The sequence below is a fragment of the Pithys albifrons genome, chromosome Z, assembly GCF_047495875.1.
Source record: "Pithys albifrons albifrons isolate INPA30051 chromosome Z, PitAlb_v1, whole genome shotgun sequence".
In the NCBI taxonomy this organism is placed as follows: domain Eukaryota; kingdom Metazoa; phylum Chordata; class Aves; order Passeriformes; family Thamnophilidae; genus Pithys; species Pithys albifrons.
Window position 1 is genome coordinate 69204019 of NC_092497.1, and position 21310 is coordinate 69225328.

The 21310-nt window shown below is 36.2% G+C and overlaps 1 protein-coding gene across 13 annotated transcripts in view; it reads right to left on the reverse strand.

The window, feature by feature from the left end:
- Nucleotides 1-1540: 1540 nt before the first annotated feature.
- Nucleotides 1541-21310, reverse strand: part of NFIB (nuclear factor I B) — a 181051-nt gene continuing 161281 nt past the window's right edge. For 7 of the 13 annotated variants that reach the window (XM_071581465.1, XM_071581464.1, XM_071581469.1 and 4 more), the window contains 2 exons: nucleotides 13701-13789; nucleotides 1541-1674 (listed from right to left, as the gene is read on the reverse strand). In XM_071581465.1, coding sequence (XP_071437566.1) covers nucleotides 1545-1674; nucleotides 13701-13789 — 219 coding nt within the window. In that variant the 3' untranslated portion in view covers nucleotides 1541-1544. Of the gene's footprint in view, nucleotides 1675-13700; nucleotides 13790-21310 lie in introns of those variants that run through there. The other 6 variants (XM_071581476.1, XM_071581468.1, XM_071581467.1 and 3 more) reach the window with 4 other exon arrangements.

Sequence of the window (21310 nt, forward strand, 5' to 3'; positions counted from 1 at the left end):
AATCCATGATGTCACATCTGGAAAAATCCATGATGTCACATTTTTCGCATCTGGAATACAAAATATTTTGTCATAAAAATGGTAAAGATTTAAAATTATAATAAATGCAGCAAAACATGTGTAGTGATGTCAGGTTTTTTGTAGTTTTTTTCTTTTTTTTGTTTTTTTTTTTTGTTTTTCCATTTTTTAGATTCCAAGGCAAGGCACGTAATGTGGACATTATATCTTCGTGCAAATTAGGATTACTGGATAGAGTATTTTAAATTTTTAAAGAGACATAGAGGCAAAATGTCTGCCCATGCACATTATATTTCTGTCAATATGTGAAAATTGTTGAATGAGGCTAACTTCTGAAAGCACCATGCAAATTCACAGCACCCTGTAATTAGACTTACATTAAGAGTGCATTTAAATACAACATATCCCCATCCTGGTATTACCAGTTTGTAAACGGTAAGCTTTGCCCTTGTGACATGGACTTGCCTATGTCTTTGTCTCTATGACGTAGATTTTACTGAAACATGTAAACTCTGTGGGTTCTTGATGCAACAAGTAACTTTAAATAAATAAATCCTACCCCTCTGTGGAGGTGGCAGCTAAACCAATATAAGTGCTGTGTTTCCACTGATTTCTTTTTCTCAAGGACATGATTTGTCTTGATTTAATGCCTTTGAATGCCCTCAAAAACTGAGGGGAAAAATAAGTTTGTTCAAAGTAATTTTTATTTCTATTTTTAATCCCCTCAATTTAGAGTCCAAGGGCTGAAGGACTTATAGTGATGACCCCTTAGATATGATTTTTAAATTGCACTTGCCTCTGTAAGTGTTTCTTTAGTGGGGAAAATGTCACGTTTTTCTTTTTCTTCTTTTTACTGTTGCATGAGAAGATAACACTTTTACCTACATAGAGGCATTTCTTTCATAGAGCTTATGTGTTCATACTGATTGAAAACTTCAAACTGCATAACACACTAGAAAAGAATGAATTAAGGGCCAAAGTTGAATAAATCCATACTGATAACTAAAGGCTACAGAGTTTATTTTTAAAACATTTAGAAATCAGAGTGTTGAGAAAATTGCTGGCTCACAGCCCTTGTCCTCCTGCAGCTCTGCTGCTGCTGTCTAGCCTTTGTTTTGTGAGATAACCAGGAATAGTGATCTCATGCGTAAACAACAAGAATACTAAACCAATAGAACTAGCTTATCATGCAAATATTAAGGCATCTAGAAAGTCAGTTAAAATATATTGTTGGAGACAGAACATCTATTTCCCAGTGGACTTCATATAACAAAGGCTACTTTGCAAAAGCTGCATTCTACCCATCAGTGAAATATCATTGACCCTTTTTATATCATTTCAGTTTCAACCATGAGGAAATTTGTGATTGTAAGAGCTGCAATTGCTGGTCTATTTTTTCTTCTTTCTTCAGTTGCTTTTCGCATCCTGTCTTCTTTTCTTTTTTTTTCTTTTTTTTTTCCCAAATTTTTATGGTAATATTCCCCTCCCCCCCACCCCCCCCGCCCCCCCCCCCACCCCCTTCCCCCTCAGTTGCTTGTTTCTGCTTGAAGAAAAGGCTCTCCAATTATGTTCAAACCATAATTTGGGACACTTGTCGGCAGGATCGGTGTCCTGTTTGATACTTGAAAGGGAACCAAGCTAGCCCAGGTACCAGGACTGTTGAAAAGGGGAAAGAGACAAGGAGAGAGAGAAAGAGAGAGAAAACAAAAAATAAATTAAACTTGTATACAAGGAATTTGAATGAGAGTTAAGCCAATATTCATTATCACTACAGAAAATATACTCATTATATCACTACTATAATGAAAAATATTCATTATAGCACTACTTAAATTGGAAAAAAATATTGTGAATATTACTTGAGATTTTAATTCACAGTTTTCTTTGTGAAAGCATGAATTATTTAAAAGCAAAATAATTTTGTCAAACTCAGTTGCAAATTGTAACACTCCTAAGTTACATTAAGTGACTGTTGTTTATGAAAGCTTCCTAAAATTTCAGACATAAATATACAGAGCAGACACAACTGAACTATACAAGTGACACTATATAGCATGAAGGTTTTTATTTAAGAGCTAGTGAAATACACTACTGTGTACAATTTTTCTATTTTGAAGAATAAATATAAAGATTCGGTGGTTCAGCTTCCTGTGCAACTCCCTCTTACAACCCAGCAGTTTATCTTGTCTCCATCCCAAACCAAGGTGGGCCTCTGAGGTGTGTGGATCACCATGAGAAGAGAGGACTTTTAATATTCAAAAAATCTGCTTTCTTTAGAGATTTTTCCCTACAAGTGTCATTGCCTAAGGAACACCATACAACACAGGACCCAATCATGTAAACACTTGCAGCAAAAGGTATCTGTCAGTCAAGGGCAGTAGCAGTTAAGTACCACAATTTTTTCAACAAACCTCTGAGCAAGAAAGTGTTTTCAAAGCCAATTTAATTACTTAAGAACTTAAGTCATCATTTCGAAAGCACTCTGCCACTAAGGAGTAGAAGTCCCAAGGGCATTCACAAGTTCGACACCCACCACTAATAGGTACTGTATCCAACAGTAGTTGCAAGGTGGATACTCAAGAGATAGGCCTCAGCTGCTGCTATTCAGTACCCAGCACAGACCCTGAGCAGCCTTTACTTTAGATGTGAAATCCAACCCAAATCACCCTATGCTGGATGGTTCTAGGACCTTAAAGACAGTCTCATCACATTTCTTTAGAGTCAAAACATCATCATTATGTCAGTAGTCATTGTCAAAGAACTAACACCAGAACTGGACACACAGCATGCAAAAACATCCTTCCTTTGCATTTCATTGTATCGAGTTTATCTCTGCACTAGATCTTTCCACAAACATAACTGCTTACTTGGAATTACATTTTGGGACTAGCCTGATGAGCTTCATGATGATACATCTGAAAACTAATCCCTCCACCTACACTTTGTGGAGAAGGTGTGCTGGAAGTTTTCTTCCCTGTCTTTCTCTTTGGTCCCCTTTCTGTACTGCTCTCTCCCTGGATAAGCAGATGCACTTTTGTGGCATAGAGTGTAAAGAGGAAAATAAGCCCTTTTTATCTATTTTAAATGTGTACAAAATAACTACATTTTCTTTGGAAGACTTTTGTGATCCATTCAGTTGCTACTGTATGAACATTAAAGAATGCAGTCAACTTATTTTGTGAAATCCAGGGAACATGATTCTCAGGTCTTTCATATTAAAAAATAATGCAAACAGTTTTTGTCATTTACTCTTGTCTAATAATATTTCTCTCTCTAAACTTGTTAATTTACTATTTTGATTCCTAATAATTAGTCCTGTTTTATGCACTCAAAAAGTAGAAGTAATTCCTCACCAGCCTGTTTCAATGGTGGTCAAATTCTGAAGGGTGCAGGATCAATTTTATTTCATCCAGGAAATATAAAAAATATGAGTATATTTTCAATGCCTGAAGTACAAATATTATTCAATAGAACGGTTTGGTTTGGTTTTCTATTTGTATATTCTTGAACAATACCTGAAAATCTTCAGAATTTTAACCTCTTCAGAAATTAAACAAAAAAAAAATCTGCTGTTTTCAAAAGCTAGATCAGCTACTACATTTAACTATTTCTTTTTATTATTTTTTTTAAATTCTATTGTCTAGTTAAAAAAAATCAAAACGGTCTATTAGGGAAAAAAAAAACACAAAAAAACTTTTTGAAATTTAAAAATCCGTTACACCACAAATCTTGAAGTATTCACAAAAATTTAAATCCAGTTATGCATGAAAGATTTCCCCAATATGATCTGATGAAAAGATTATGTTTCAAAAAAAATTAATTCAACAGTGAAGTGTCATTTAAGGGTCTTCATTGTTTCAACTTGTTCTTCATATTCATTCATAATTTGTTTCAAAATGCATTTTTTGTTCCTTCCTCTTTGGATTTCAGTGATGCTAAGAAATATATTCTGAAATAACAGACACAAAGCAAACTGGTTCCAAGCGTAGGGATTTGTAAAAATGGGAACTAGTAATAAAAAAGCAGATTTGTTTGCTTGGGATCTGTTTGAATATGTTTTGCAGTGCACAGTTCTTTGTTGTCCTGTAATACACAATTTAAAGTTTTTAGTGACTTCAAACAAGTAGAAGAATAACTAAAAGAATGCAAATTTTGTTTGAGGTCAACATAGTAGCTGAACAATTTTTGTGGGAAAGACTAAACACACAGGTTCCAGATAATCTTTAGGAAGATTTACAGTGTAATCAGTGGCTGAACACATACATATGTGGCTTTTTGCTTTGTTTTAAGGTTGCCAACCCTCTAACTACAGCTGGAGAAGGAAACAAGTAAGTGGTGGCTAAAACCAAATCACTATTCACAGCTGCTTTTTCTTCTGCCATTTTAAACACTAGACAGAGATTCTGATTTTTGTGGAAAATGTTCAACAAAAATAAGCTGTAGCAAGTGCCTAATAGGACTGTTGTTGCCATATGACCTACAAATTTAATATAGGTGTTTATTTAAATCTTTCAAACTTCCCACATTATATTATGACCATAAGAAAAATGCAACAAATTAATCAGCACTGCTTATGAATCCTGAGTGAGTATTAAATCTCCATGTTAACACTGTCTATATCCCAATAGGATTTTGAAGGCCCTTGAACTGCTCACATCAGGCCTTCTTCCAGAGATAGTAGTGCAGGCAGCAGAGCACCTGTGGACTGGAGAGCTACACACAGTCCACCTGCAGGACTGGAACTGCCACGACTCCTGCACCTCTGGAGATGGCTGAACTCCTGGTCTAAACACACCCACTGGACAGTGTCTGGCTGTGCTGGCAGCTGGGAAAAACAGCCATTCCCTCTGTTTGCTTGCTTTTCCTAAGCCATGATCTCCAAGGCTTGATGAGTTCTGGCTGTATTTCAGAAAATAGCGTTTTCATACTACCATTTAATGTAAGTCTATCTTGGGCTACCCAGGTCCTGGTTCCACCACCAGGTGCTTACTGTAGACAAAGGAATAAACTTGAACAAAAGATAGAACAGCCCTAACCACAGTGCAGAGCTCTGAGAACAGCTGTGACAAAACGAATAACCAAAACCGAACATATGTTGTGTTGCATGTGTATGGCTTTGTATCCAACATTCCCACAACTCCCCTTTATATTTATGGCAAATTTAGTTAAATTTTCAGCTACTCTATGAGCCATGCTCTGCTTTGTAACTCTCCAGAAACCCAGTCTGCAGTCAAGCCAAATTGACAGCCTAGAAGAACAAGGTCCTCTTGTCAGCTTTCCCCATCCTACTCTGAAGGGAGCTCTGTGTGTATTGCAGAGTTTAGCTTCTGCCATGGAAATCATCCATGGTTTCTCTGCAGAGCATCCTAGCAGGAACAACAGATACTGCTGGCTGCAAAACAAACTCTGCCTGGGTGTCCACATAGGTGACAACAGCAGGAAATGGAGAAACAGCTTTCTCTTTGCCACACTATCCAGCACTTTGTATAAGTCCCAGGTAAAGTTCCAGCCCTCAGTTTACAAAAACAGAGGCAATGCTCTGTCTCTGTCCACTAAGCAGCTCAGCAAAGAGGAAGCCAAAACTCTTTCCTATGGCCATGGACACAGGCAAGTTAGTTGTACTAACAGAAGTTAATGAGTTGTCCCTCTGGCCACATGACTTCTCTTTCATGTAAAAAATCTTTATATGAGTGGAATAAAGCAAGTCTACCCCACTCTCTAGCTTATTGCTCCTGAAAAAATCTGTGATCCATGCACTGACAGAGGTCATAATATAAATGCCTTTTCCTTGGAATATGAAGTGAGACCTAAAATAATCGTTTGAGACTAAGTTTTGAAGAAAGTTACATGAGAAGCACCACCAGGTTAGTGCTGTGAGATTCAGACTAGTATCCTGTGTGATAGAGTCTGATTTGCAGGACCACCTTCCTGAAGCATTATACTTCTAAGTAATTTCACTATGAATAAGAGTTTTCTCTTCACTGTAGCTAGACTATCAGGTGTGTTACACAGTCATCAGTTCCCTCTTCCCACAGGAAGTATAATATATTTATCTGTTCAAATGTAATAAAACAGCATAGGAAAAATCTGGAAGCACTCCACAGAGTTAACATTCTCCATTACAGTTTCTATTACAATTTCCAGATGTTAATTCAATGAAGATTTCTGCCATGATTTCCTCTTAAAGATAATAATTGCTGTTTCAAGAACTTCTCATTAAAATATTACTGGAATGGAGCACAAGTAGTACTTACATTATATGTATATACAGTCCACTTTAGAGGTTATAATAACATAAAGAGTATAATAATGTTAAAGAATTAACTAAATGCAATAAAAAATAAATCTAATCTGACCTGAGTAAATCTGAAGACTTTCAGTTTGTTATTTTCCACCAGTTACTACCTTCTTTCTTTTACAAATTCAGGAGTCTCTAAGAGTATTTTACCATTCAGACACTACATCTAAACCAGTATTTTTTTCTTGAGGCTTTAGTGCCATACACATGAACCCACCACCTTATAGGAGGTAGATCAGATCCTGCCAAGTCAGTATTTGGACAGAAAAAGTAGAATTGCTTTCAATTTTTAAAGAAATGGCAATCACAAGCCCCCAAGAACATTTTGTCTAGCTCTGTACTAAGACTCCACCCGCACACATACAGGGACTTTTAACATTTAAAATTATGGAGATCATAACAACTTTGCAAGTGCAATTTTGCTAACCTGAGTGCCCTGGTTAAATCCTCATTTTTGCATTTCTGCCAAAAGATTAACCACCCTTCCAGCATCTCCTTATTGGTACTTCTGTTAACATTCTGAACTGTTATCTATAGGTAAACAGCTGCCAAATTTCACCTCCAAGGTGAGCACTTCTTTCAAGATATATATTAAGTATATCTGAGGTTAATTAAGGATGACTTTCATAGGTTAGCAAGCATTTACCATGCATCTAGCAGATGCAAGAGGTAAAGAACTACTGATTTATGTCCAGAAAAGGCAAAAGGGAATTGTGCTGTAAAAATACTATTTAATCTATTCCCTGTAGATTCCTCCTTGTGAAAATGTAACAACAACAACAAAAAAAAAAAAAAAAAAAGGCAAGAAAAGATCAGGAAAAGGCTGCAGAGCCCATTGATAACAAAAATTACCCACAGCACAGGAAGGGCCCAGAGAAATGGTACATGTCCCTGATGTGCTTTGGACCATACATATGAAGAGCATTCGGTGCATGAACAGGCCTAAGGGAGGTTTGCAAACCTGCAGTTGCACAGGGGAGGCTATGACCAAGTGGAACCAAAACGTGAAGAATATCTGCTTGGATTACCAGAGACCATTGGGTCAGCTATGAAAAACTGACTCTCCATTTTACACACCTGTACTACCTTTTCCTTCAAATATTACTATTTCCATTTTAAACCATTAGGTTTTCTACCCTAGCACTTTTAAAAAATGTAGCTCTGAAGTTTATTTATCTGTTATGGGTTCACTTAGGTGGGCTTAGATTTGGGCTCTGGAGTTTCGACTAGGCCAAAGCTGTCAGCTGACTTGAGCTGGGCTGAGCTAACAGCTGACCTCTTCTAGCCAGTAATTTTGTATTCCATACCACATTATGACATCATCTCCAGGGAAGTAGGAACCAGTGTGGGAGTGGTTAAGTCAGTTGCTTCACAGCTGTGGTCCCAGCAAGACACTCTGCTGTCCCAGGAGAGATGGGGAGGCCCAAGCCCAGAGTACCAGCTTACCATCATGTTATCTTAGGGAAGTAAAATATTTGTTCTTAGCTTTTCTCTCTGCTTAAGTCTGTCTCTGAAGAATTGAGTTCTCTAGAATGATTTGTAGTTAAAATGGTAGAATTTGTGTTTACTGGGAAGTGGGAAATTGTTTCTTGTTATACATAACTTGTGTAAGTGTGTGTTATATTGTAGTTTCCTCTTAATTTTCTCTTATTAGTATGACTAAATAATAATAAAGACAATACTAACAGCACCAAACAAGAAAAACAAAACCAATGCAGTTCTACTGCTTCAAAATAAACAATTAAAGGTAAGCTGACAAATGTGTAGAAAGCTGGAATAACCAAGGGGTTAAATATACAGTTTACACTTGGGAATTCTCTATAATGCTCCTCCTTCCCTAGCAGCTGCCAAAAATCATCTGACAGGAAACGTAAGATTAAGTTTGTCCCACCTAAGCGAACAAAGAATGCTCAGAACAGGCAACCAGTTAACTGCAGAGCAAGAACTTTTCTAATCCTGCTGGAGTCTGCAGTGCTGACCAGAAAATATTACTGAAATAGTTTTCTTTGCTTTTACATCTTGTTTCTAGATCATCTCATTCATTTTTGTCACACTAGAGTTCTTGTTGCTTCTCCCATAAAGGTTAACTGCAAGCTCCAAACATAATCTTGTGGAAAATGGACATTATTGATTCCTGTGGTCCATTGTTCCCCCATTCTAAGTCCCCGAAGTTCAAGTTCAATCTGGAATTACATCATGTCTGGTTTCTCCTGGTTACCAGACAGTTTGAGACGTGACCACAGCTACAGAAAAAACAAACAGTCTTCTTCACGCTTCGGCTCCCCTATCGATTCAAACATAAACTTTTTTCTTTCTCTCAAGTACGCTTCAAGTATGGAGCATGGTTAATTTAGAGATTAAGTTCCAAATTAGATTATCTAATGGCATCTTAATGGATTGCTGATCCATTTCCTGGGGGATGGCAGCCTGCAAGTCTGGCTTGAATACAACTAATTTCTTAGGAAGTGTTTGGAAGATGTTTGCCTAGATGAAGAGGAAATATAACGTTCTGCACATCTTTCTGCGTTAGGGAGTTGGGCAAAACTATTAGAGTTAGTAATTTAAATTTATAAAGACAAAAAATCATTATATTTTCTCTCAATGAATAAATTACAATCAGGATGCTTCAGCCTTGAAATCATAATGCCTTGACACTTCAATTCCAAAACATTAACAGTGTGATCAAGGCAGGTGGTAGGGCTGAAGGAGGGGTAGGAGTCAGAGTGTATGAACCAGTGCTCTAACAGGTGTCTATGTTTGTTCAAGACCAAGTGCTGGGTCCTGCACTTTGGCCACAACAACCCCCTGCAGCACTACAGGCTGGGGACAGAGTGGCTGGAGAACAGCCAGCTGCAAAAGGACCTGGTGGTTTGGATTGACAGGAAGCAGAATATGAGCCAGTAGTGTACGCAGGTGGCCAAGAAGGCCAGTGGCATCCTGGCCTGTATCAAGAATAGTGTGGCCAGCAGGACAAGGGAAGTGATTCCTCCCCTGTACTAAAGTGCTGGTGAGGCCACACCTTGAGTATTGTGCTCTGTTCTGTGCTCCTCAGTTCAGGAAAGATAATGAGGTGCTGGAGCAGGTCCAGAGAAGAGCAATGAGGCTGGTGAAGAGGCTTGAGCACAAGTCCTGTGAGGAGAGGCTGAGGGAATTGGGGTTTTTAGTTGGGAGAAGAGGAGGCTCAGAGGTGACCTCATCACTCTCCACAACTACCTGAAAGGAGGTTGTAGCCAGGTGGCAGTTGGTCTCTTCTCCCAGGCAATCAGCAGTAGAGCAAGAGGGCATGGGCTTAAGCTCTGCCAGGAGAAGTTTAGGTTGGATAGTAGAAGGAAACTCTTTACAGAGTGAGTAACCAGGCATTGTAATGGCCTGCCCAGAGAGGTGGTGGATTCTCCATCCCTGGAAGATTTTAAGATGAGACTGGATGTGACACTTAGTGTCATGGTCCAGTAATCACAGTGGTATTGGATCAAGGGTTGGACTAGATGATCTTGGAAGTCTCTTCCAATCTGGTTGTTTCTATGTCACAGCAATGCTGCTAACTATGTTACTTCAGCTATGTTTTTGCTCAATATGTTAACATGGACAAGGTATTGTGCTACAAAATAAATCTGCACCCATTCTCACTTCCCCTCCAACTTCTTTCACAAATCCCTTTGATTTCCTTATCAGCATTGTTATCATAAGCACAGAGTGGTGCTGGGGGGGGTGGGAAATGATGCTTGGAATGCTGAACACCCCTACAGCTAGAACTGAGAAGGAAATTCAGCACTCTCAGAACAGAGCTCCTCTCAGCATCTCCAGGAAAAAAACAGCAGTTGTAGTGTACTGATGTATCAAGATAATAGAATACAAACAGGAAACACTAGCCTAGTCAATTTTCCTGAATACTGTAAAGGTAACCTTAAGTTAACCCATAAAACTAACAAAGAATGAATGTTAAACGAATTAATCTAAATAAAAATACATTTGTCAATAGCTGACTTAAAATGTACACTTTGGCAGTGAAAAGTTGCTTACAATCTGTGAAAGACTTGCAGATACTCCACATGCTCTAAAAATGACCTATCATACCAGCTTTTATGAGTACTATCAATAGTATAGTAGCAGCTTAGATTCAGGATCAAACTCATGTTATCAGATTCACACACACTCCCCACTTTTTGTCACTCCCACTCATGTCTTAAGTGTACTTTTCACATACACTGCTGCCCTCATGTAGTGACTGAGACTACATTTTCTCAAATGAGCCTTACAGACTTTCACAGCTTCCCTCCACCTTATGTCTCTAGGAAAACAATCTATATTACAAAACTGCAGTTACTGCAAAAAGATTTGTGGATTTTTTAATGTTTCTGATTTTCTTTATATTTACACCAAAAAACCTGACCTAAATTATATTAAAAGCAACAGAGAAGTTAATTGTATTGAAGTATTTAAATATTTTTCAAAGTTCAGTAGACATAATAAAATATACTTACAAATAAATATAAAAAACACATATGTATAAAGACAAATATATAAAGACAATGTACAATAAAAGCTCTAAGTAAAGAACAAAACCCCAAAACAAAACAGAGCAAATCAAAACAAAATTGTAGGTTGTAAGGGTATTGGGAGCAAAATAAAAATTACTACTTCTGAATACGTTCCCAGAGAACTGGGGGTTTTATTGGTTGGGTTTTTTTCTAGGATGCTCACAGCATGTTTAATATATTTTCTTAAAGATAATAGAATGCTTAATTCAGTAAGCAAAGTACCAATCTAATTTTGTTATCATTATTTTTTGCAAGTCTTCTGTTTTGTAGAAAATGGTGTATCCATGACTTAAAAGTTTTGTGACTTGGTGTTGCTTTTTCATCTTGCGTTATTCATATTCTCTTCTTTTTTTGCAAAGTTCAGTGTTTGCACACAGACTACATTGTCTTATACCTGAGTCTTTAAATGCCAGCAGATATGGAATTTTATAAAGAAACAGAACTTCAGAAAATATATTTTGGAATCTATGTATCAGATTTTGAAATCTATGCATAACATCTACTATCAGGTCTGCCAGGCAACTATTAATAAGACAAATAACACAGAAACAACAGAATTTTTATCATCATACACTCTCCCTGATATTCCAAGTTGTGGTTCACCAACATAGCTAAGCTTCCAGCTTGACCATGTCTGCTACCTGATCTCTTTAGATCTCTTCAATGTTAGGACAGCTAACATTGTCCTAACATTGAAGAACTGCCAATTTTTTACCTTCTTGAGGTCACTAATATTTCTGAAAAATCAGTGTATTTAAAATAACCACAAAAACCTGATGTTAAAGGTCAGATTAAGCACCCCAGATCTCAGGAAACCACATAATCAAACATTTATCAAGCCATTTGGGGTTGTGGCAATTTGTCTGGACTAGGACATATTTCTTTGCCAACACGTGACAATTCGTTTTGTAATACATTCTCTCTCTTTTTTCATGTTGGTTTTAGTGCTAAAAAAACTCACTGCTACTTAGCCTGTTCAGGTATAATTTCTCTTCTCAGATCCTCACCTCTGTGGGATTTGAAGAATGCTGTATTCCAAAAACCCATATCCTAAAAGCAGTCTGCTTAGGGCGAACTGTTTGTTTCCTTGTTCTTCAAGAATCCAAGACCAAGGAACATAGCCTAGGCCTCTAAAGAAATGCCAAAGGCAGAATTTGTGCCCAGGCTTTTCTGACAGCAATTCCATATGTTGATGGGCCCAAAGTGGCAGGCAGCATTCTGGTAGCAACGTGCAAAGCAGTTTTTTCTATAACATAGAGTGGATCATGGAGCATTCCTGTATTCACCTCCAAGGTTTTCATGGTCACTGCTAGAAATGTTTTCCCCTGCCTTTCCTTTCTTTCACAATTTCTGCCCAGGGTCTTGTATGAAAAACAGAATTCAGCAAACACTAAGACAGTGCTTCAGCCACTGAAATCGACTAAAGCAGCTCGAGTAATGACTGATTAAAACCATTCAAGTATATTCTTAGATAGGCTGTTGTGATGTAATTTCCTAACAGCTGTCAATGCCCTGAAAAAACAACATCCTTTGTAGTGGGAGAATAAATCAACCCTCTCTGTGCTGTACTAGCTCAGTCATGATTCACTCCCTGCAGTACACTGAAAACAATTACTACATTTTGGGGATTTATAATGTGAATCACAGCCCTTGAGGAGATGAGGTGAATCCATTAGCTAATTTTCCATTATGGCATTTAATCTACAAAGACAGAAATGACAAGACCTTATTTTTACACAATTCTTATAGATTTAAATCATTATTTCAGAAAAATTGTGGAAAAAATTTAAATGTCAGATTTGTAAACAGCACCAAATTTCAAATTCAGTATTTGCCCCTTCAAAATGATTCCCAAAAGCCCTGAAACTTCTAGCAATCCATAGTACCATACATGTATCAAGAGGCATTTTGTATGTAATGCATATATACAATTACAGTCACACACATTCTTACAAGAATATTCAGAAGTCCCTATATTTTCATGTACACATAAGTTTCAAAAAATAACTAAAACTATTTCAAGAATGAGTGGCTAATACTTTATCTGACAGGGTCCCAATCCCCAGGCTTTACAATTACAACCCCTACTGAGTATTGAGTGCTGCAGATAATCCTGCACATGAAAAAGGTGAAAACTGATGTATCCAAATTATGCTGCTTTGTTTATACACCTATTTTGGCACACACATACACCATCTACTATTACTATAATTCCTTATATACCAAGAGATAAAAAATACATTATTATAATTATTGCAATATATTAATAATACAACAATAGTTGATGGGGTTTATCATTTAGTTTATTGTGGAACTTTTTTCATACAAAAAGAAACTCTGTTTTTGCATAAATCATTGCTAATTTATTTAGTTGAGAAATAAGATGGTTTATATCCTACCCTCATGTCCATGTTAGTGACCTACCTCAGCCAATTACTCAGAAAAGTCTCTATTAATAATATAGTTATTCATTGCCCAAAACAACCACCACCTCATCCCTTTATACTTATCTATGCCTCTAACAGCACCATTTTCTCTGTGTTAACCACTAAGGCCCACAAAATATGATTGCAAATGACATTTTTAAGTCTAAGATTGGTATTCCCTTCAATTCACAAACCCTTTGCATATGACAGCGCAACATCATCGTTCCAGGTGCTTAATTATGGTAATTTCTAAATTCAGCTTAAGTGAAAGATAACCTGAAAGTGTATAGGAGAAATGTTATGCACACACTTTGATCATATGCTGTCATATATACTTCTGGAGGCCCACTGAAACAGATATTGTAGCTCTATGCAACTTTTTTAGAGGTGGTGTAGGGGTGGAAATAATTAAATTGTTACCTTTGCCAAGTAATTCCCAATGTATCCTCACTGGTACTGGGGTATAAATGCCTGCCGTTTTGATTCATGGTCCAGTCACAAATTCTCAGCTGTCAATTGAAACCTAGCAGTCAGATATGGATCGAGCATACTACAGTTTTTAGTATTTAAATTAATACATGCAAAGTAGTACTGTACATGGCAAAAAATCTTATTTTCCCAAGAATTAATTTTAAAAACCAAAAGAATACAAGGAAAAATAACTTATTCTAATAAATAAATGCCTATAGATTTGCTTAAGATAATGCTACTTTAATATGATTCTCTATTAATAAAGCATAAAAGAGTAACTAGTGTGTAGCACATAACAATTAACATTATTAGATTACATACAGCTGGAATAAAAGGAAATGTTAATATTCAATAGTGAGATACTTTGATGAAGAAAATAAAAATGCTAGGGGTTTTAAGCAATGCTCTATACCATCTGCATTGAGTAAAGGTCAAATACAATCAATAACTTATAGCATGCATTTTGTGAAACACAGAAGACATGCAATTTAGAGAAAAGTTGCCAAAATTAAACAAACTATGCCCTTATCTTGCTATTTAAGAAGAGTAAAAGTATTTTGTAATTAAAATTTATTAATCTAGTGTTACTGAAAGGGGAGCTTAGTAAGAGTTGATAAAATAATCTAATATTGCTGCAAACTCAGAATAGTAGCATTTAAATTACTTTACTGCATTTTAATATAATGAGAAATGTACTAAATGTTAGCTGAAACAAATTCTTCCCAGATTCTCAAATCATCAGTTCTGCCTTCACAGATTGTTCAAGTAACCCTTTACAGCTCTGTTTATTTAACAGCTGCCAGACAGTGTTAGCAGATTTATTGAAAAGAGATGCTGCTTATTTTTAATTTTAAGAAAGTGAACTTATCTGGCTTGTAAAGAAAACATATATTTTAACCTGTGTACAGTCATGCTTATATAAATTTCTGTTCCATTATATACGATAGAGCACTCCACATTGAAGATAACATTGCTGAGTTTAATCGCATTCAATGCATTTTAGTTTCCTCCATCCATATTCTAGTCTTTAGATAACACAGGCTACAGCAAACAAACTACAATAAACTGTTTTCACAGGAGCACAATTAATTGCAGTCTTTCCTGACAAACAAATGCTGAGGACAAGACAATATTGCAAAGCTACCCCTGCTTAACTGTTAGACTCATAAGTTTCCTGCTGTTAAGGTCTGAGAAATGGAAATGTTAGTCTTTGATGTTTTCATAGGGATTGTTTCTTGTTTGTTATCTAAAGAACTCCAAGAGATCTTCTAAAGGCCATTAAAAGCATGACTAGACCACATGAAATTAACCAGAAGAGGAAATAGGCAGTCTAAAAATTTGCTAGAGGTAAATTTGAATATGTTTAAAGAAATGGGTAAGTAAATATTTGATTTAGTCACTATACAAAACAGTATTCGAAACCCGATTTTAATAGTGAAAACATAGCAAAACATGTCAGCTCAGTTACTCAATGTACAGTAGACGTATTTCTGCTATGATCCTCAAGAATGTCAACATGTTGACATCTTCATCACAGATGCATATTTTAAAGCTTTTTAATTTAACTATAAAAATTCATTTCCAGCTCATTTCCTTGTTTTTTCTTTTTCTTTTTTTTTTTTTGTCTTTCACAAAATACAAAATTTACAAGTAAAGTCTAGGCATTAAAATATATTAACATTACAAACCTAGTGTTACCAAATTATTTTATGCACTTAGGTCTAACTAAAAAAATGGCAAGTACTTAGTTTGCTATAGACCTTAATTGCATTTGCCATTTGGGTGAAAACAGTAAGGGATTGATACATTACATTTTAGTAAATTAGCTTCTGCACTAAATCATGGTATTTTTCCCAGTCCGTATGAAAACCTTCCACTGGTAAAGTTAATGTGTTAAATTTATCATTAAGAAAGCTCCAAAAAGCTTTTCAAACCTATTTCATAAATGTTAGTAGTGACATGCATTCATATGTACCTCAATGCATATACACCTAAATACTGCAATGTAAAAATAGAATATATACATTTCATACATTACTGTAGACTTATATATGTGCCTGTATATGAAGATCCATGCTATACCAGACTCACAGTTAAACTACAGAACTATTCATTGCACCAGCTGTGTCACACTTGCAATACTGACTTGAGGAACTGCAGGTCTGCACAGCAACTGGTTCTGTGACAAGCACAGGACTGTATCAATTGTACTGACATTTACTTTCCCAATGTTAAAAACTGTTTCTCCACACCCCTCAGTAGGCTCACATAGCTACCACATTGTCTTTAAAAAATAACTTGCCTGGAAAACATGGCAGGCTTTGGGATTTTTTATCTCCCTCACACATAATACTCTCTCCCAAGTCACTGCTGCTGAAAGATCAGGATGTCTTAGAAATTTATTTTCAAAATTGTATAAATATATCACTTCCAAAGTCTGCATCGGCATCCTGTGAGTGTGTTGAGTCCTTTCTGGGTAAAAAGTCTGGAAAAGCTTAAAAGAACTATGCAAGCCTGGGCTCCATTTGATGGAAGAAGCTGTCTGTTCACAGCAGCAGGGCTGCATAGGGCCACAGGCCTAATATGACTACTAAGCTTTGGAAGGATGTAGGGCACTTTACTACAGTATTATGGGTGCTAAATATTGCCTGGAGCCATGTTGAAAGCTTTCTGTCTAGGTATTGTCCTCAGACTAACTTAGGTGACCTCTAAAATAATTCCATGTTGTTAGCTGGAGATGAGAAGGCACATTAACCCACTCTAAGCCATCTAAAACAGTTGCTCTGCAGGACATGTAAAAAGGAGAGGCAAGAAACTACTTGAAGACTGCTTGAGAAAACTTCAGTTCCTCAGTAGAAGGACATAAATAGTCCTCAGGAGACATCTGACAAATGCTCAAAAACATTACTAATTTTCTCAGAGATATACTATGAATGCAAAATAAATTACCTGATTTGGCATGTGACATAGTGAAAAGTCTTTTGTAGATGCCTGTCAGATAGACTTGCCCCTCAGTCTAGAGTTTTGATTTTTCTAGCAAGAAACCTCACTTGAATAACAGCTTCCATGCACAAAATATTTTCAAGTATTTTCTTAATTTTTTTCTCACCTAACCACAAAATAACAGAGGATGGGTCTGTGTTCTGACATGGGAAAGGATGCCCAGCCTTGCAACAGACAAGGAATCCTCACAGCCAGCACAACCATTCCCTGATGCGTAGCAGTGCCCTCAGCCCTGTGATACTACCTTAGTGCTAAACTCATGAAGGAGCAGAGAGCACAAAACTCACTGCAAGCACTTCTCTTGGGAGTCAGTGCAACTCCCTCATTATGGCAAAGGGGCTGTGGGTCCAGATACAAGCAGAGAAATAGACCAAGTGCTTCTGTTCTGTAAAATGCCAGGAAATTGACTGTTTTGCACTTTCCATAGCTGTAAGATTGATGCGAAGTTCTACCCAAGAGCTACATTTCACTATAGCTATCTTCATAGTTTAAATGGCATCTTGCAAGCACAAAAATGCTGCAGTTTCAAGTATGCTAATCACACATACATTACAAGTCCACTGCCAACAGGACAATCTTTACTAATAGCATGAATAATTTTAAGGTGTTAAAATTTAAGCCGATTTTGTAGACTTATTCAGAGTGGGTGACCAAGACACATTCATTTCAAGCTTCTGTGATAGCTAGTGAAAGTAGATACATATTTTGGAAAGTGCGATTGGAAACTGCTATAGCTTCTCTTACTTGAGAAAAGCCAATAAAGCTTAACATTTTCATATTGTCACTATTTTGAATGAAACTTCCTTTAAATGTGTTTCCTTTCCACCAAGCATATGTAAAAGGTGACCTCTTAGCCATTTGCATACCTCTCTGATGATCATGTGACCCAGTTTTACGTCAAACAATCAATTATGATAAGGCACACAATAAGAACAGCCTGAGTGTTGATAACCTGTTTCCTGAGTTTACTGAGTTCTCTTTAAGAGTCCATTTGTGTTCTTCTTTCAGTCTGCTGAAAGTAAAAGCAATGTCTACACAAAACATTTAGCAAAAAAATGCTGTGTTTAGTGGGCATTAAGTTTGCAATTTCCATGATTAATAATATGAACTGTGCACCTCAGTGAATAAAGGATGCATCCAGTAAGAACGACTTCCTGCTGAAGAGACAGGGAAAACACTTGTAGGAAATAAGAAGCTATGTACAGTTTTCTGATTTTGCATTTTAGAGACCTTTTTACTATGTACATTGAAAATGTCTGACTCAGAATTCTAAAAGCTGTGGGAAAATCATGAGTACCATATACCACACCCAGAAAGTCCAGGCTCTAGTAAAAACCATGCCACTGCACAAAGACTGGAAGATTTTACTTAGCTCCTCAGCAACTGGGCCAGCATTAGTTAGCACATTTTTACTGTGAGGGAAACGTTCTAGAGGTCATTGTTTGCACAGACCTCAGTAGTTATCCCACTTATTTATGTTCTCTAATTCAAAATAGAATCATCCATACAAGGCCGCAAGGGGCATTAAAATTAACTAAACGGTCAAGAAAGAAAACCTTTCAATTATTTCAATAGAAACCTTATTTTTTTGAAATCATTAATCTCTATTTGTAATAAATATAAATATCTTTGCATGTATTCATCCATCCACCTATCTTTTTATACTGTTTTCCCAGGTAAAGTACAAGACTAGTATTTCTGGCAACTTTCTTGCTTTATTGCCAGAAACAATATAACCTGACTCTAAGTGTCTGTCATTTCAAGAATACAATAAATCCATGAAGCTGAGAACAGTGACACAAGGAGGCTATAGAAATGCCATCACTTAACTATGAGAGTTCTGATCATTAAGACTTTTTTATTGAAATAATGATATTGCCATTAAAGTTAATAAGCCAAAAGAATAGAGGTACAACTAAAACCTGGCAAGGAATTGTGTCCATTTGTAGAAGGCTGAATTTGCCTGACTTTCCTCAATTTGTTGTTTTTCCTCTAGTCAAAGCTTAGAAACCGCAAATCTCCAGTAAATGCAAATCAGAGAAAGAAAGGGGAGGGAAAGGTGCTCCCATACAACTGCAAAGATTATCCAACTATTTTTTTTCACTGTTTACTTAAGAGGTTTGAGCACAGATGAAGAGCACTGAGCACTACACTTTACTTCATAAAATAATTCCACCAAAAACTAATAGTAAAATTAAGAAAAACTCTTGTCAGTCAGGTACTAGCTCTTATCACTTCCCTTGCCCCTTTTCAAGACAACAAACATGAGTGGTCATTAATATGTTGTAATAGACAGAAGGGGACTGACTTTTTTTACAACAAAATGATAAGATATGTTTGATTCTATAGATGCCACGGAAGTGAGATATATTTTGTAACTATTTATGCCACAGTATAAAAATACCTGGCATTTCAAGTCAGGTAATGGGAAGATCCACCAACAATTGCATGACAAAGTGAACTGCCTAGTTATAATTTCCCATTAGAACCTTATCTTCCTAACTATCCATGCAAAATGCTAAGTAATATGTGTAACACCACACTTCACAAGATTCAGACCAGTAGAAGCTAACAAACTCTCCCCTTGGTTTTATTTTGCACTGTGTTTCAAAGTTTATTCAGTATTTCCCATTAAAATGTAAGTATTCCAGGTCAGCTCTGCTATAAATTGTTTACTCGAAGTTCTAGCAAGCTATCACTTTGTCAAGATTCCATGTGTGGTGTGTTGCAAAATACATATGTAACATTTAAACTTATTGTGGTTACTTTAATTTAAATGGGCTACATAATTGTTCTTTTTAACAACAAGAAGTACCAAAGGGTACATTCCAATCTTTCTTATAACCACAGAGAGTAAATCTTCATAAAGACTCCTCCAATTAAGTAAAAAATGTACTGGTGACAATATTTATTCTTGAGGGGTCAATGTGCATTACAGAGCATGGTGAATGTTTAAAAGACATGTATGGAACTAAACCCACTGGCTTCCTAATTTAGCATTTCTCTTCACTAATACAAAATGATTGATTGCCTTTACTTCACATACCCCTTGATTTTTCTTTTCATTCATCATGGGCTGCTTTAAACCAAATGCATTTCAAATCTGCCACAGGAACAGTGGTCTCTTTAAATTGTTGTAAAGTAATGAAAGGACATGGTAAATCAATCCCATTTCTGCCTTACCAAAGGATGACCTTTGCTTTTTTTGAAGTTGTTTAGACAATCTCAGTTCTCTACCTTGCTTTCTGGGTAATATACATATAAGGCACTGTCATCTTCAAGATGCCTTTAGAATTAAGTGAAGGTAACTAATTCATTAGAAACTTATATATACATACTTATATATTCATATTTATCCATTTAAAAATCTTTGTTGTTTAAGAATTCTGTTCTTTCAAATGGTTTCAGCTGTACATTCTATTTCTTCATTTCCTACATATGTATAGGCATACATACACACAAAAACACTCAGGCAAGCACAGACTTGTCCATTGCATATATTAGAAAAGAGAGAATTAACAGGAAAGACAATAACACGATTTTTAAATTCACTATATGGCTCATTGGTCACCAACTGATGTTCTTGAATTAATATAATAAGACTATGAAGCAATATACTTCACGGCACAGAACTTTGTTTTAACAAAGTGGCATTCAATAATTTTTATGCTTCAGAAATGCACATAAGATATAACTTAGTTTCCCCTTCCCCCTAAGCCATCTGGCCACATGTTTTACCATGAAAAGGAGTATAGGATACAGTGCATGTAAACACCAAAGACCTTTGAGATCCCTCTGACTTTTATATTTCAATGACACTTCTGAAATTTTGAAATCTATCTACACAAAGCCAAAAATAAATAGAAGATGCACAACATTAGCAATATATATTTTATGCCACAAACTCAGCCAGGAGAAAATTAAGGGTGCTTCCACTACTTTCTGGCATGTGACAAAAGCTTGTAAGTCTTTCAATGAACTTGGAAGAAGGTGGAATATGCTTAGGCAGTAGAAAATATGCCGGAAAAAATGTGTCCAAATACATGGAGTGAAAAAAATTATTGCACATTCCCCAGATTAACAGGATGTCAAAGACATTTCAAAGGATAGTGTGTAAAACTTCACAAGAAGTCCACAAATTACATGTACTTGAGGAGTGATGTTGTGCATGTTTTAAAAAATAACATATACTGTGCATATTTTTAAAAGAACTATGTTACAGTCATTACAAAGTATTTCATGTTACAAAAATCTTTGAGAGGTTAAAAAAAACAAACAAAAAATATGGCAGAAAACTTACTGAGAAATTAATGGTTGGCAAACCCACTAACTGTCATTCAGTATTTTCATACTATGCAGATGTTTTCAGTTAGGTCTAACTAATTTTTTTTAAGAAAGAAAAAAAAGTTGGCAAAACATCTGCTACATTGAATAAATTATCATCGTAGTGATTTTCTCTGAACTCTACATGTGGTGACCTTTAAAACAGATGAACTGCCACCTTGTCCATGGAATTGGTGTAGGTGGAGTTCCAGCTAAACCTCACATAAGCTATA